The sequence below is a fragment of the Zosterops lateralis genome (assembly GCF_965231275.1).
Source record: "Zosterops lateralis genome assembly, chromosome: 1".
Lineage (NCBI taxonomy): Eukaryota > Metazoa > Chordata > Aves > Passeriformes > Zosteropidae > Zosterops > Zosterops lateralis.
Window position 1 is genome coordinate 33,322,403 of NC_139762.1, and position 16,232 is coordinate 33,338,634.

At 43.3% G+C, this 16,232-nt stretch overlaps 1 protein-coding gene across 1 annotated transcript; it reads left to right on the plus strand.

The window, feature by feature from the left end:
- Window positions 1-6,583: 6,583 nt before the first annotated feature.
- NUP42 (nucleoporin 42) lies at window positions 6,584-13,664 on the plus strand. The gene is made up of 7 exons (XM_083867779.1): window positions 6,584-6,695; window positions 8,002-8,254; window positions 8,933-9,027; window positions 9,344-9,420; window positions 11,279-11,365; window positions 12,472-12,556; window positions 12,693-13,664. Exons 1-7 carry the CDS (start codon window positions 6,587-6,589, stop codon window positions 13,301-13,303), a joined length of 1,317 nt encoding a protein of 438 aa, XP_083723905.1. The 5' UTR covers window positions 6,584-6,586; the 3' UTR covers window positions 13,304-13,664.
- Window positions 13,665-16,232: the final 2,568 nt, after the last annotated feature.

A 16,232-nucleotide genomic window follows, 5' to 3' on the forward strand; every position in this document is an offset into this window, starting at 1 on the left:
CCGCCCCCGGGCCCGGGCCGGGAGGGGCATCTCCGCAGCCCCGGCCCAGGGTGCCCCGAGCGCGGCGAGGCGGGCGGGCTGGACGCGGGGGCTGCGGGCGCTCCCGGACCTGCCCCGCTGCCCGCCCCGGGTGCTCCGTGCGGCCGCTGCCGGCGGCAGCTCCGGGGCAGAGCGGGCCGGGCGGCACCCGCAGGGTTTGCTCTGGCGAAGGCACTGCGGGATGGGCCACGGGGCCCTGGGAAACCAGCTCGGGGGTCTTTGCTGCCAGGAGGAGCGTGCAGCAGCTGCGTGCTGTGTCCATTTTCACCGACTTCGGTGTTGAGGAGCTTTAGAAGGCGAGGGGCTAAATGGAGAGTCGAAGGCTGAGGTTTCTTGTCTTTATTCCTGCTCTAAGAGAGCCGGCGTTTGCCAGTTCATTTGGGGCGTTTGCGCCACTTAAGTTCTTTAATGAACCCTTGGTGTCTCCGACTATAACAGTTTCAGGACCGACAGTGTACCAAGGCACGGGTCTTTTTAAATATGGAGAGTGGTTAGAAGTATTAATCTGTTTTCTCGGAAGTTTTTTATTTTTGTCCTTGCAGGCTTTTCAGATGTCTCTTCAGAGGACTGCATATGGAATACTATGATAGCAAACAATATAACTGAGAAATGTGTAAGCAATTTAAAAATGATGACTCATGGGGATAAGACTTGTTACCAATCTTAAGGTGGCAACTCTTGACTTATTTATCTCCTAACTCTAGGAGATGATCAGAATGCCAAAATATCCTTCAATTCCTATCCACCAAAGAGAATGCCAAAATAGCAGCTACCCTAATATCATCTTCTTGCCTGAGATTTCTGGCACAAACTGTCCAATCTGATATTGCTCTTTATGTAAAGACATAAAAATTTGATATAAGGGCAAAAATGGGCAAAAACAATATTTAAAGAAAACTTGTATTAATAGCAAAAATTTCATCTTTTCACCTTGAAGTGGGAGGAAAGCAAAATTCCTCTGTTGGATTAGTGAAGTATCTTTTTAAATTCTAAATATCTTTGTTTGGTTCAGTTGACAGATCACTTTTTTCTTTTTGTTTTTTGTAAAGTCTTCCCCAATAATGAGAATATACAATTTTTTTCCCTCTCTTTTCAGATAGATGCTGTCCAAAAATTAGCACTACAATGGAAAAATCAGCTACTTCAGTTGAAAGCTTTAAATGCATCAACAAAAGCAGCTTTGGTAAGTGTTCACAAATGGCAACGTGTTTCTGTGCCTGATGTCATTTTTAATGAAGTCATTTACACAGATATTAATTATGGTTACAAAGACTTTTGAGACGTGGCAATTGTGATGTGCCACCTGGGCATATTCTCTGACTCCTGAAATCAGTGAATTGCAGCTGGTATAATAAACCCTTCAGTTATGGGGGAAAATGTGCATAGGGATGGTTCCATGTTAGCAAGGCAGCAGCTGGATCCCAGCTTTGGAATACTCTCCTTGCAAGCCACATGAAAGCAACCAGAGGTAAGTTTGGGATCTGGTTGTGTACATGACCAGAAGAGGCCAATCCCCACCACACCATTTTTCCCATGTGCTGTATTGGCTCTTCCAAGACAGAATCAGCAGAGTGGACCAGAAATGCTCTCCAGGACACCTTAGGATAAATGGAGCATTTGGCCAATGCTAGAATTGAGGGACAGGTGGGAGAAAAACCTTTTGGATAACATGTGAAGATAGAAAGAGTCATTGTTCCTGCAAAGGTGACAAACACTTGTGAATGGAGATGGTTTTTCAGAAGCAAATGCTTGAGTTAAAGCCCATATGAAAGAAATAATCACGGAGACAAGAGGAAGTGGCTCTGTTTGAGCCACACGCAGTCTGGATGAAGTGCAGTAAAGGTTGAGTACTACGATCCCAGCCCTTGGCCTGTTCAGTGGGGAAGGTGGACAAGCGGGATTTGGGCTTTACCACAGGAGACGGATATGCTGAGGACAGACAACAGAGTCAAAGCTGTGTCGTAAATACAGTCACAGAGCAGAACCTGGAATAGGAAGAGGTGAGAATGAGAGCTGCCAGAGGGGATCAGATCAATGACTGGCAGGCAAAAATCAAGACACTTGTAACAGATTTGCATTTCTGGAGGGTTTTACAGAGCAGAGCATGTATGGCCTTAGAGCACTTAAAGCATTGCAAGAACAGGCAGTTGTGAGGAGTGATCACTGTCCAGCATGGTCTTGAGTTGGATTCAGTAGGACTGGGCAGCTTTATTTTTGTTTCAAATAGTTACTCCGAGAGAGTTCCCTGGTTTGGAATCTAGTTTTCACGTATGTCTCTGGAATCTTTTCAGCTCTCTGCTTTCAAGACCACAGGCACTCAACTAGCACCTGCCTTTGGAATGGGAGGACAGCAAACCTCAGGCTTTGGGATGTCAAGTAAGTTCCTCCTCTAAGAACCAAAACTTTTAAATATTTTCTGCAGTTTGCTGCTGCTGCTGCATCTTAGAAAACCAGCAGTGGTTTAGTGTCCCTGGGGTACCCATTCTAATAGTTTTTGTGAATTCTCTACCTGCAGCCTTTCCCATGAGCAGCAGCAGTACCAGTGCCAGCAGTTTCTCCTTTAAAACCACTTCCAGCCTTGTTAGCTCAACATCATCTGGGAGCAGCCCTGCTGCTGGGAGCTCTTCTGCTGCTGCAAATCCTCCTGCGTTTGGGACAATGTCCTCTCCCAGCTCACCCCAATCCGTTGGCTTTGGCAGCCCGGCTGCTCCATCCGCAGCTTCCTTCTCCTTTAAAACAGCTGCCACAGCTGGTGGCTTTGGGACTTCTGGCTTTTCAGGCTTTGGCAGTGCTGCTGCTGTGAACTCTGCAAGCACCACTCCTCTCCCAGCCTTTACTGCCATTGTTCTGAACAACATTCTGAAATGTTATTTTTTATTTCCTCTCTCAGTTCTTTTCTGGAGAAATAAATGCACAAGTATAAACTTTTGAACCTTATTTTGGGATGGACTTTTTACATCTGAGAGATGAACTCTTGAAACTAAAATGGAGAATTTCCTTCTCTATGCTGTCCTGTGATATTCTGTGCAAAGACTGTATGAAAAATATGCTGTCAAAAGAAACAATGTTTCAGTCAGGTATTTAAAACCTACTCTTGTATCATTTTATTATCCCCAAATGTACACTCCATGGGTTGTAGGACTGGCCACAAAAGCTTTTTTCTCCATTGCCCCAGCAATTGGTATTGTATCTTTATTGGTGAGCCCTTACTTATAGTTATTACTGAATGTGTGCCTTTGCTGTCTATCAAAATCTGTTGTTTTATTCCCCAACTTTACTGAAACTAGATGATCTGTGAGAGATGCCTCCATACTTTCCTCCAGTCCCCTTCACTCATTATCAAAATCCTCATGTTTACATTTTTAAGTTGACTCTTCCTGTTCACAAATGGCATGTGAATTCAGGTCAAAAGGAGGGGCCCTTTCAGACCCCACAACCCCTGTCTATCCTTTTGCCTTCTCTAATACCATTCTCTTTTCTTCCACATTAAAAAGAGGTTCAATATAGCCTGCATATTCCACCAATTAGGGTTATGAGTCAGCATATTCGTTTCCAAAAGCTGATACATTCCTTCAGGATTTTCTCATTATGAACCAACAGATCATCTGTCTGTCTATCTGTCTATCTATCTGTCTATCTCAACTACTACCTGTCTCGGCTATGATCAAAGTAGTACCATGAACATGTCCAGGAAAAAATGGCTATTGCTCTGCCCCCACTGTCTTACCACTGGCTAAGTATGTCTCTGAGTCCAGCTCACAAGACTAAATTCCTGTCTTCCCACGTGCTCTTTATTTTGATCTGTATCCTCTTTATCCATGTCCACCCTGCTGTTATAGGGATGAAGAATGAAGAGAACATTTGCACATAAAACCTCATGCCTTTTTCCAACAGCCACTGTAAGATAATATTAATCTGCAATGACACATTTTCCCCATACTCCAATTTATAAAGTGGCCACCAGCGATGATAATATCACTTCATTTTATCTTTAGTCACTGGATCACCCTTAAACATATTCCATTTTTTTGGCATGCATCCTAGACAGCTATGGAGAGGAATTGTGGATTGGCATGTTCCCATCATTAAATTTAATAATGCTCAAGTTACCCAATTCCTTTACTCTTGGGTCCAGACCTTCGGTAGTTACATGACCCCAGTCCCCCTGACTGGTTACACTGATAAACATATACCATTTGAAAGAGAAACACTAGTGCACCTGCCAATCCAAGAATTCTATTCCCCTTTTGGCTCTTACTTGAGTGTCTCTGCAGCATTGCACCTTTGAGTTGCTCACCACCTTGGTACTGGAGAGGATTTGATGGACTCCACGATCAGTTGTTTGGTACGTGCTGCAGTCCTGTCTTATCCAATTCTCCATTGCCAGAGGAAGCAAGATGGCCTAGTCAAGGCTCCTGGCCATCCCACCTGAATGGCCAGAACTCCCAAACATGGATTCTACTGCGTGCAAGAAGCAGATTCGCACACAGAGTAGAGTTCATAGAATATCCTGAGTTGGAAAGGACTCACAGGGATCATCAAAGTCCAACTCCTGGCCTTGCAAAGGACCATCCCCAAGAGTCATACCACATGCCTGAGCTCTCTCAGGTTGGTGCTGTGACCATTTTCCTGGGGAACTTTCTCCAGTGCCCAACCACCCTCTGGGTGAAGAACCTTTTCCTGATATCCAGCCTAAACCTCCCCTAACACAACTTCAGGCCATTCCCTCAGGTCCTGTCACTGGTCGACACTGAGAAGAGATCAGTGCCTGCCCCTCTACTTCCTAAGAAGCTGTAGGGTGCAACTCAGTCTAATCTTGTCCAGGCTGAACAGACCAAGTAGCCTCAGCTGCTCCTCATATGGCTTCCCCTCAAGGCCCTTCTTGATCTGTGCTGCCCTCCTTTGGATGCTCTCTAACAGTGGCATATCCTCCTTACACTGCGGTGCCCACAACTGCCCCCAGGACTTGAGATGAAGCTGCCCCAGTGCAGAGCCAAGCGGGACAATCCCCCCCCTTGCCTGGCTGGTGATGCTGTGCCGGATGCACAGAGATCTTTGTTACATGTTACACATGGGTGCCGGGTGGTGAATCCCTAAATGTAGCCCAGCCTCTGTGTGCCAGCCACCCACTTGTTTCAAACAGCAACAGGTCAACATCTCCTGTAAAGACACAAGAATCTGAACCTATACTGAAACTATACTGTACCTACAGTGAGATGACTAGAGAAAATGGCCTTAACCTGAGACAGGGGAGATTGAGGTTAGACATTAGAAAAAAAAAAAAAAATCACTGTTAGGGTGGTCAGGCTTTGGAATAGGTTTCCCAGGGAGGTGGTGGAGTCACTGTTGCAAAACGTGGTATAATTTCTTAAGAAAGGATGTTGTTTAATGCTTAATCTTTATATACTTTCAAACCTAATCAACAAGAAGGGAGGTTTAATCCCTGAAACACATAGCAACTGGCAAGCTCTAAATGATGCTCATGTGTTAGAAAAACAAATTACTTGTAGGTAGAATTGCCTTGTTAAGGTTCAGGGCTAGACATGCTTCAGTGATCTCAGACCTGGGTGAGGTTAACACAGCTTGGGAAGAAAGATGTACCACTGGTAGTGGACACAGAGAATGCAGAATTCACGGACCACAAGGACATTTGTCAGAACCCCCAAGATAAGGAAGAAACTAATAAAAACAATTCAGCAACTGTGCTGAAACCAGCTCTGACTGGGTAAAAGGTAATTCCAGCACAGGGATCTGTGACCACTGGCTTATGAACCACCAACCCAAAAAAACCCATGGGCCCACAAGAAGAGAAAGACAGCATGTGGAATAATTGGCATGAGAACTGAGAGAATAATTACCCAATAGAAGATAGAATATGAATTACTAAGAGAGCTATGTAACTTGCAGCCAATGAACATTAATTCCTCTGTTTGCTAAAATGTATAAATAGCAAAAAGTTTTGATAGTTGATGTGCTTGATTTGTGGAATACCATTTAGCACCCAGGCTTGTGGAACTCCGAAATAAACAGTCTTTCAACAGCATAGATCATTGGCTTGTCACTGGGTAAGGAATCCAATTTTTGCAGACACCATGACCATCCCTGGGCATGTTTGAGAGGCACCTGGACACTGCTGGGTGATGTGGTTTAGTGAGTTATGGTGGCGGTGATGAGCTGGTGGTTGGACTGAATGACCCTAAAGACTGAGGATTCTACAGCCATGGGCTGCACCTTCCTTGGTCTCCCCGTAAAAAAAAGAGCACAGAAACCTTTTACTGCGCGGGCTGTGTGGAGAAGGGGCTCATGTGAGTGAGAGGCGGTGACAGCCGAGGCGGGTACTGTACTGTGTCGGTGACCGAAGGACACTGCACAGCACGACTCAGACCCGTATTTGGTTTATCGGCAGCCTGTTACTGTGCTGTCCCCTGGTTTGGCTGGATTGACGCCCGGGCCGGTTCCGGCCCCTCGGGCCGAGCTCGGCGCGGCCTCAGCGCGGGGCCCGCGCGGCGCACGCGTGACGTCAGAGCCGCGCGACGGCGGGGCGGCCATGGGCGTCTGCCAGTTCTTCCTGCGGGGCTACTGCCGCTTCGGGGAGCGCTGCTGGAACGAGCACCCCCGCGGCGCGGCGGGCCGCCCCGGGGCCGCCCCGACACACGGTACCCACACCGGGACGGGACCGGGCGGGGGCTCCGGGGCAGAGCGGGCCGGGCGCGTCTCGGCCGCGGCTGTCGGCAGCAGCCGCTGGGTCGGCGCTCTCGGAGTTGAGCTCTGACGAAGGGTCTGGAGAACAAGGCCTGTGAGGAGCGGCTGAGGGTGCTGGGGGTGTTTAGCCTGGTGAAAAGGAGACTTGGGGCCGGCTTATCGCTTTCTACAAGTGCCCGAAAGGAGGCTGTAGCTGGGCGGGGCTCGGGCTCTTCTCCCGGGCAGCCAGTGGCAGGAGGAGACACAGCCTTGAGCCGCACCAGGGGAGGGTTGGGGATGCACAGAAAGGGGGACGAAACACTGGAATGGGCTGCCCAGGGAGGTGGTGCAGCCGCTGCCCCTGGTGGTCTTTAAGGAAAGACTGGATGTGGCACTTGTGCCATGGTCTAGTTGACAAGGTGCTGTTTGATCACAGGTTGAACTCGATGGTCTCTGAGCTCTTTTCCAACTTAATTGATCTTGTGATTCTGCTGCTGCGGTATGTGCCACAAGGCAGGGGGAAAACGGCTTGGAAAGCTGTTCTCATGAGCAGCGAGCAAGTTTCCAGCAGCTGTGTGTTGTAGCCAGTGAAGGCTGTTTCCATTCTGATCAGCTCTGAGTGTTTGGGAGCTTTGGGAAGGAAAGGGGCACGACAGAGAGCTGAGGGCTGCAGTGATGGCACGGCAGGAGCTCACTGCAGCCCTTGTCCTTATTCCTGCTGGAAGGAGGGTTGGGGTTTGCCTGTAACAACACGCACAGGTGTGTCCAAAGTCTAAAGACAAAACTCAGGAGCTCCCTGTGCTGGAGCAGAGCCCCTGCTGTAGCTATGGAGGCTAACTTAAACTTACGGTGTGCTAAATTTTATTTTTTTCTGCTGCTTTACTTCATGAAACAACCTAAGCAATACTGAGCCAGTGTCTTTTGGCAGTGCCACAAGTTGTTGTTGGCACGGTGATCTAGTTGAGGGTGTCTCTGCTCATTAAGGCTCAGGGGAGATCAAGCTAGATGACTTTTAAAGGCTCCTTCCAGCCCAGACTGTTCCGTTTGAGAAACAGGATTTGAGAACTACCCTGGATAACTCACTAGCTAAGTTGACTCAATAATGAGGTTAACTCATTAGAGAAATACTGTGTTTTAATTTTAAACTTTTTATTGCCACTGTAAGACTAGTTATACTTAGAGTTTTTGTTGCTTTTGATTTGTATCTTAATGATTAAAAATTCCTGGTTTTTTGCTTTTTTTTTTTTTTTTTTTTTTTTTTTTTTTTTTTTTAATTGGAAGTTACTAGTGGAAGAGGAGGAGGAGGATGGGGTACCTCTAACCAGAGATACAGTAATGTTATCCAGCCATCTTCGTTCAAGTCTGATACGTGGGGTGGCAGCAGAGATCATGGAAGAGGATTCTTTGGCTCCTCCGACTTTGGATCATCAGGCAGCAGCAGCAGAAATGCAGGCTTTTCACAGAACAGGTTCTCTGCCTTAGCCAACAGTCACAGTGCTGCTGATGGCTCTAAAGATGAAGAGGACAGACTTCTGTAAGTTATAGTACTATCTTACTGAAAGCATTTAGCATGAGCAGGTTGAAAGTTTACTGACTTCCTGGAGATAATGCAGAGAACAGGATTGTGAGGAGAAATCTGGACATGGGAAGAAACATAGAGAACATCACTTCATTTGGTTCTCTGGAATGCTGGCATGGGGAGGAAGTGATCCTTGTTTGGGACCTGGGCTGGGGAGATAGTCAACTGTGGTATTAGTCAGATGGTGTGGTATTTAAGTTGTGGTCAAGAGGATAAGGAAGGAAACAGATTTTAGTGTTTGAAAATAAGAAATCAGAGCCCCTTTAAGAAAATGAATTATTTTACTTGGATTTTTGACACTTAAGACAACGAATCTTTCTGCCAATGGCAAAACTATTGAAACCTGGTTTCACAGAGGTGTATGTTGCAGTCAGTTACAAGAGACCAACACCTACAGCTGCAGGGCAGGTACTGAGAAGCAGCAGACAGTGTGATTTCCCAAAGAAGCAAGGCTTTCGAAATACTTTCCATTACTTTTTTTAGGATTACATTAAGAGAACGCTTGGTTTTTGTGGTAGGAGGTTTTTGACTCTGAATTTGGATTAAAACCAGTTTTTTGAATTGGTTATTTCTGGAGTTTTTGGTATGACTGAGCAATTTCACCTTCATCTGTGATTTTGTTTTGTTTGTTAGTGAATGTGTAGTGAAAGACATGGAAATTTGGGAATCTTCTGGACAATGGATATTTTCATGTTACTCACCAATGAAAGAAAAGCTGAATGTCTCAGGTAGGTAGTGTTTTCACTGTTATGTATTGCTGCTGTTTAGGATGTTTCTGTGACTTGCCCACACTGTTTTATCTCTGTGCAACCATTTAAAAGGTGATGATTTGCCTTGTGATACAACAGAAAGGAATATTAGTTGATGGCAAATTAATTTTGGCCGTTCATCCCTCTGACACTCTGTAATGAATCTTTTTTTTGTCTCTGACTATAACTCTTAAGAGAGACAGTGTATCAAGGTCCATGTCTCGGTAACTGTAGAGGGCAGTTGTAATTATGAATCTGTTTTCTTGGAGGTTTTTGACTATTCCTGTCCTTGCAGGCTTTTCAGATGTCTCACCAGAAGAGCTGCGTCTGGAGTATTACGACAGCAGAGCAAAAAATGTCATTGGGAATTATGTAAGTATTTAAAGGTTGTTGGCTGGCGTGGACACTCTTGGGACAGAACTTCTTACTGTTCTTTAGGAGGCAGCTCTTGATTCATTTATCTCCCCACTCTAGGAGATGATCAGAATGCCAAAATATTTTTCAATTCCTGTGCATCAAAGCGAATGCAAAAGTAGCTGCTAGACACTCTCTGAGTTAATCTTGTCCCTGCTCCTGTGTGTTATTTGTAGAAGTTACTTGAATCCTGTCTCAGAAGTTCAATACCTTATATGCTGTTAGTCAGTTTGATTGTTATAGGTGGTTATTTGGTGCTTTAAATAGAAAACTGGGCAAGTTCATTTAACCTTGTTCTTTTATGTACCTTCGTTGCAGGGAATTAATGATGAAAATAGCAGATACTTCTTTTCTAGAAACAGATATGTATATACTTACTTGGAAGTAAGGCATATGTTTTTATATAAAACATATCTCAATGTATATCTATCATTCCTTCCTTGTAGTCAATACCAAGGAGGCTAGCAGAGTTTAATGTTTTATCAGGAAAGAAAATAGGCTGTTAGATAGATGCAAGTACAAATTAATTCAAACTATATAGAACTCTTTCCTCTTCATATTGGTTCTGTTTTACATAAGGAATTGCTCTTGTCGCCACTCTTGCTTCATATGCTTAGATTTACCAGAATTGCATTTGTAGAGACAAGGAGACACTTTAAAAGTTCAATGAAAATAATAAACCAAAAAAATAATAAATAACAAGAAATAAACAATATGCTATACATGACTATTTGATTAATTAATTAATTAATCAAGTAGTGATCTCATCAAAGCAGTAAATGCAAGTTTTCCTAACTCTCAGTCCTTAGATGATAACAGTTCTTCTACAAAATGTTAAAGTACAGCATGTTTTTTCCATATTTCTATTCTTAAATGTGTCAAAGTCTGAATTTTCCAGTTTGTTGTATAGGAGCAGGTACCAAGCAACATGTGGCTAGACACAAAAGAATAATTGATGTTTTTGATGTAAGACTCTTGAAAAATGAAGGAATTTGTCTACAAAAAGATTACCCATTCCATTTCAGCAGGCATTTGTGACACTTGTTTAATGTTTTACTTGTTTAGGTTTTAAGGAAAATTCAATTAGGCCAGGCATCAAATTAGATGTGTTGCTAAACTTAAGTATAAATGTAGGAAATTCAGGTTTGAAATTCCTGAAAGGTTGTTTGAAGACTTTTTGGGTTTTTGCTTAGTACTAAATCACAATTATCAAGACACAGATACCATTTATTGCAGCATTGTTCTGTGCAGTTATCTGATGGATCACACTAAGGGGGTTGATTGAAATTAAGGAAGTCAATTCCATCAAAAGAAACTATTTTAGGATGATACTATTGAACTGTTCTGAATTACAGTCTTTTGAAATTGGTTTGGTTTTTTTTCCTGAAAATGTGGAAGAAGCTAAGGTAAATCTTAGGACTTCAGCTTAGTGAGTGAGTGCATAAGTGGAAAGGCCAGTTTGAAGAGGTTTTTCTCATATATATAAAGCTTACATATCTTGTCTTGTGTCATTTTTCTTCCCAAGCACCTATTCAGAAAAAAATAGAACTTGGATTTGAAAAGACTGAGAACTTATTTGAACATTACTCCTATTTAAAGAAAAAGGATTGATTTAAGGACAATAGTAAGAGAGTTTAAAGGAATTCTCTGTTAAAGACATCAGCTCCTCACGTTGAAGTTTCAGGAAAGAAAATATCTTAGAGGGTTAATAAAATATATTTTCTAGTCTAGATGTCTTTTTTCCATTCAGTTGCCAGATGACTTTTGGTTTTAAGTCTTCAGAAGTAAAAACATGCTTTTATTTACCCCTTTTCAGATAGATGCTGTCCAAGAGTTAGCACTACAATGGAAAAATCGGCTACTTCAGCTGAAAGCTTTAAATGCATCAACAAAAGCAGCTTTGGTAAGTGTTCACAAATGGCAACGTGTCTCTGTGCCTGATGTCATTTTTAATGAAGTCGTTTACACAGATATTAATTATGGTTACAAAGACTTCTGAGACATGGCAATTGTGATGTGCCACCTGGGCATATCCTCTGGACTCCTGAAATCAGTGAATTGCAGCTGGTATAATAAACCCCTTCAGTTATGGGGGAAAATGTGCATAGGGATGGTTCCATGTTAGCAAGGCAGCAGCTGGATCCCAGCTTTGGAATACTCTCCTTGCAAGCCACATGAAAGCAACCAGAGGTAAGTTTGGGATCTGGTTGTGTACATGACCAGAAGAGGCCAATCCCCACCACACCATTTTTCCCATGTGCTGTATTGGCTCTTCCAAGACAGAATCAGCAGAGTGGACCAGAAATGCTCTCCAGGACACCTTAGGATAAATGGAGCATTTGGCCAATGCTAGAATTGAGGGACAGGTGGGAGAAAAACCTTTTGAATAACATGTGAAGATAGAGTCATTGTTCCTGCAAAGGTGACAAACACTTGTGAATGGAGATGGTTTTTCAGAAGCAAATGCTTGAGTTAAAGCCCATATGAAAGAAATAATTAGACAAGAGGAAGTGGCTCTGTTTGAGCCACACGCAGTCTGGATGAAGTGCAGTAAAGGTTGAGTACTACGATCCCAGCCCTTGGCCTGTTCAGTGGGGAAGGTGGACAAGCAGGATTTGGGCTTTACCACAGGAGACGGGATATGCTGAGGACAGACAACAGAGTGAGTCAAAGCTGTGCCCTAAATACAGTCACAGAGCAGAACCTGGAATAGGAAGAGGTGAGAATGAGAGCTGCCAGAGGGGATCAGATCAATGACTGGCAGGCAAAAATCGAGCAGTTGTAACAGATTTGCATTTCTGGAGGGTTTTACAGAGCAGAGCATGTATGGCCTTGGAGCACTTAAAGCATTGCAGGAACAGGCAGTTGTGAGGAGTGATCACTGTCCAGCATGGTCTTGAGTTGGATTCAGTAGGACTGGGCATTTTTATTTTTGTTTCAAATAGTTACTCTGAGAGAGTTCCCTGGTTTGGAATCTAGTTTTCACGTATGTCTCTGGAATCTTTTCAGCTCTCTGCTTTCAAGACCACAGGCACTCAACCAGCACCTGCCTTTGGAATGGGAGGACAGCAAACCTCAGGCTTTGGGATGTCAAGTAAGTTCGTGTTCTTAGAACCAAAACATTTAAACATTTTCTGCAGTTTGCTGCTGCTGCATCTTAGAAAACCAGCAGTGGTTTAGTATCCCTGGGGTGCCCATTCTAACAGTTTTTGTGAATTCTCTACCTGCAGCCTTTCCCATGAGCAGCAGCAGTACCAGTGCCAGCAGTTTCTCCTTTAAAACCACTTCCAGCCTTGTTAGCTCAACATCATCTGGGAGCAGCCCTGCTGCTGGGAGCTCTTCTGCTGCTGCAAATCCTCCTGCATTTGGGACAATGTCCTCTCCCAGCTCACCCCAATCCGTTGGCTTTGGCAGCCCGGCCGCTCCATCCGCAGCTTCCTTCTCCTTTAAAACAGCTGCCACAGCTGGTGGCTTTGGGACTTCTGGCTTTTCAGGCTTTGGCAGTGCTGCTGCTGTGAACTCTGCAAGCACCACTCCACTCCCAGCCTTTGGAGCCTTTAGTGCCACCACAGCCAGTTCTGGCTCGCCCTTGAGCGGTGCTTTATTTGGACAGAGTGCCAGTGCCTCTGGACATGCTGGCACCTCAGCCTCTGCTGCAGCCACCAACTCCAGCCCTGCCTCAGAGAAGTTATTCACACCCAAGAGTGAATTATCAGCTGAAGAGTGGCAACAGTTTGAAGCAAAGGAGTTCACAATTGGAAAGATTCCTCTTAAGCCACCACCATTAGAACTTTTAAATGCTTTTGACCTTTTAAGTTTATTTAGAAGTAACATGTTTTGAAATTAAATAAAATGCTGCTGTTATCTTTTGTTCCATCTCTCAAGTCTCCTGCAGGAATAAATTTACAAGTATATATGTGTACATTCTATTTTATAATTTCTTGTTTATTTTGGGACAATTTTTACATCTGAGAAATGAACTGTTGAAAATAAAATGGAACATTTCCTTCTGTTTGCTGTCCTGTGAAATTCTGGGGAAACACTGTATACAAAAAGGTTGTGTCAAAAGAAACAGTGCTTCGGTCAATTATTCACAGCCTACTCTGAATGGAACCCTAGAAAGACACATGCAGTGCCAGTGCTTCTTGTTGGACAGCCTTGTCTTCTGCCTCTTCAAAGGTTTGTGCAGCGTTGGAGGATTGTGTGTCAAGGGAGAGGGATGGCTCCTGTGTGGTCTGTGCCACACTACACTCTTCTGTCCCCTGGGAGCCAGTTCCTTGTGCCAGTTGACACAATTCAGCTGCTGTTAGTAGTTTTGCCTGAGGTCACCAAGCCTGCAGGAATGTCATATCATTGGGAAAGAGAGGACAGCCCTGAAAGCATTCATCCTGCAGAAGGAACTTGAGGGTTGTTATTTTGATGCTTCTTAGGTGAAACGCTGCAAGCAATAGCAAAACTGCTTTTCTGTGAACAATGGCATTTTGTTGTCAGGTTCTCAAAACCTGATGGGTGCATATAATAATGTTATGTTTCCTGAAGTCATGATATTAAGGGATGATTTTTGTTGCCAAGATGGTCTAAAGCAGGAGTCAGGAATCTTCAGAGGATGTCCTAGACTCAGGGAAGGAGAATATTTGCTGTTGACCAAGCCCTCTCCTTAGTAGTCTGTAAATGCCAAAAGTCATCTTCAGGAGGAAAAGCAAAAGTTTACTTCAGCATACACATAACTAAATCAATGCTTTTGTCATAAATGTTTTAAATGGAAGTATTTTGCTTTAAAAAAAATAAATTGTAAGGCCATAAAAATCTGGTATTCTCCTGCACACACACCCAAACAATATTGGCTAGATGGTCTCAAACATCCTTCTAACACATGGAGACCTAGAGGAAGAAGAGAATTTTTAAGTGTTAGGTCACACTGCCATTAGTAAACAAAGATTAAGTGAGGTATTCCTAATTCTGATGACAAAAAATAAAAAAAGTTTGATCAAAAGTGGTTTTAAAAATCATCTCCTCATCCTTAAAAGTTTTTTAAAAATTACTGTTACAGAGTTACTAGGATTTGGTGTTCTCACAAACCATCTTCTGAGCATCTGAAAAGATGGCAGGGAGCAATGTGATACAATTTACCTGGCAAAAGGCAAGCTGTGTGGTTGGCTGCAGAAGTAGGAATAAGAATAGGATAGAAGAGAAGGAAATAGTATTACTCTAGGGGGCTCACTAAACTGCAGAAAACAGGCAACAATTTGTTAGACTAAAGCAATCTATCCCAATATTTGCTCTGTATTTATTTCTTTTTTTTTTTCTGTTCATACTTTTCTGCTGTTGGTATGCTTGACATCAAAGTTGGTTGCAAGCACAAAGGAGGCTAAATAATACCTTCTATTAGCTACAATTCTTTAATTTATTTAACTTCTCCTTTTTGCAACTGTTTTTTTGTTTGTTTGGTATATGACTGCTCCCCAGAAAGTCATAATAATACTGTGGTCTGGCATATAAAAACATGTACAGGTTGCCAGCAAACTCACAGATGTCACTTACTGTATTTTGATTCAGAACAGAAAACATGAGGTGAATGTCCAAGCAAAGATGTGTAATGTCCTGATTAGCTGAAGATCTTTGTCTGTGAAATAGGCTGGAACATTCAAGCTCCATGTGATATTTTCAAGTACTTCCCTTACTTTGAAATAACAGGATTTATGAGTCACTGAAATTCCTGCAGTGGGGTGCAAATAACTAATTTGAAGAATGAAGTTTTGAGTTTAGAGAGATCATGGATTAATCCCCAGACAGCAGCACTTGAGGCTGGCTGTATACAGGAGAAAAACTCTCCACTGCCCCAGATGAGGAAGCAACCCAGCATCTAACAAATTGAATTTTTTCTGCCCTTTTTCCTTCACATACTAGCAGCACTGGCAGACCTCAAAATGTGATTTAGCAGCTGAGAAAAAAAAAAAAAAACAACAAAAAACTGTGAACCTCAGAAAGCATTACAATTAGGTCTTAAAAATTAAACATCACAGTAGCCCCATGCTCTGTAGTTTCACAATGTGCAGCAGCAAGTGGCATAGTAGCCTTAACACTGAATGAGGGAAGATGGACTGCAAATAATCAGCTGACTGGATTTAAGCCTCAGAGAACAAGCTAAGGGCATCCACAACAATAAATTAACAACAACCAGAAGGCTGAGGAAAGAAGAGCTTTCATAAATGCACCTGGGGAGGGAAAGGAATATGAAAAGCCTATTAATACAGGAACACTGAATTGAGATGGATAAGATTGAAATGGTGGAAATCTATTTAAAAAGTACTTGAAATGAGGGATGGTTGAAAATCAATAAGGATGTCATGCAGTAACTGATGAAAACAAGTAAGAAAATATTTGTGAAATGTGAGCTTACTGCAGCATAGTGGGAGGCCAGATAATTTGCTGTACGGGTCAGTAAGGGAATCAGATAATGGACTTGCTACAGTTCTGCTAAGTGATGTTCCCAGATAAGTGGCAGAACACCAGGGATGTGCCAGCAGACTAAGGAAAATACATACCTCAGTGAGCAAAGGTACTTAATTTGTTGACAGTTACAAATAACTTGAGGAGATTGTAAAGACAGATCAACTGGCTTTTAGTAAGGCATTTGATACAAGTATTTAGGAGGTTTCAGAGGTTTAAGTGACCATGATTAGGGTTAGTGATTAATCAGAAACTTCTATGAGTGAATGCTTTTGCTTGGAGTCCACCTCCCATGTCCTAATGTAGAGGATAGACAGAGA

What these genes read in the sequence shown, in the direction of transcription:
- NUP42 (XM_083867779.1), top strand. Translation starts at nt 6,587, where the DNA reads ATGGGCGTCTGCCAGTTCTTCCTGCGGGGCTACTGCCGCTTCGGGGAG. An exon ending in GATGAAGAGGACAGACTTCT is followed by an intron (nt 8,255 to 8,932) that starts GTAAGTTATAGT and finishes TTTGTTTGTTAG; the next exon opens with TGAATGTGTAGTGAAAGACA. An exon ending in AAAATGTCATTGGGAATTAT is followed by an intron (nt 9,421 to 11,278) that starts GTAAGTATTTAA and finishes ACCCCTTTTCAG; the next exon opens with ATAGATGCTGTCCAAGAGTT.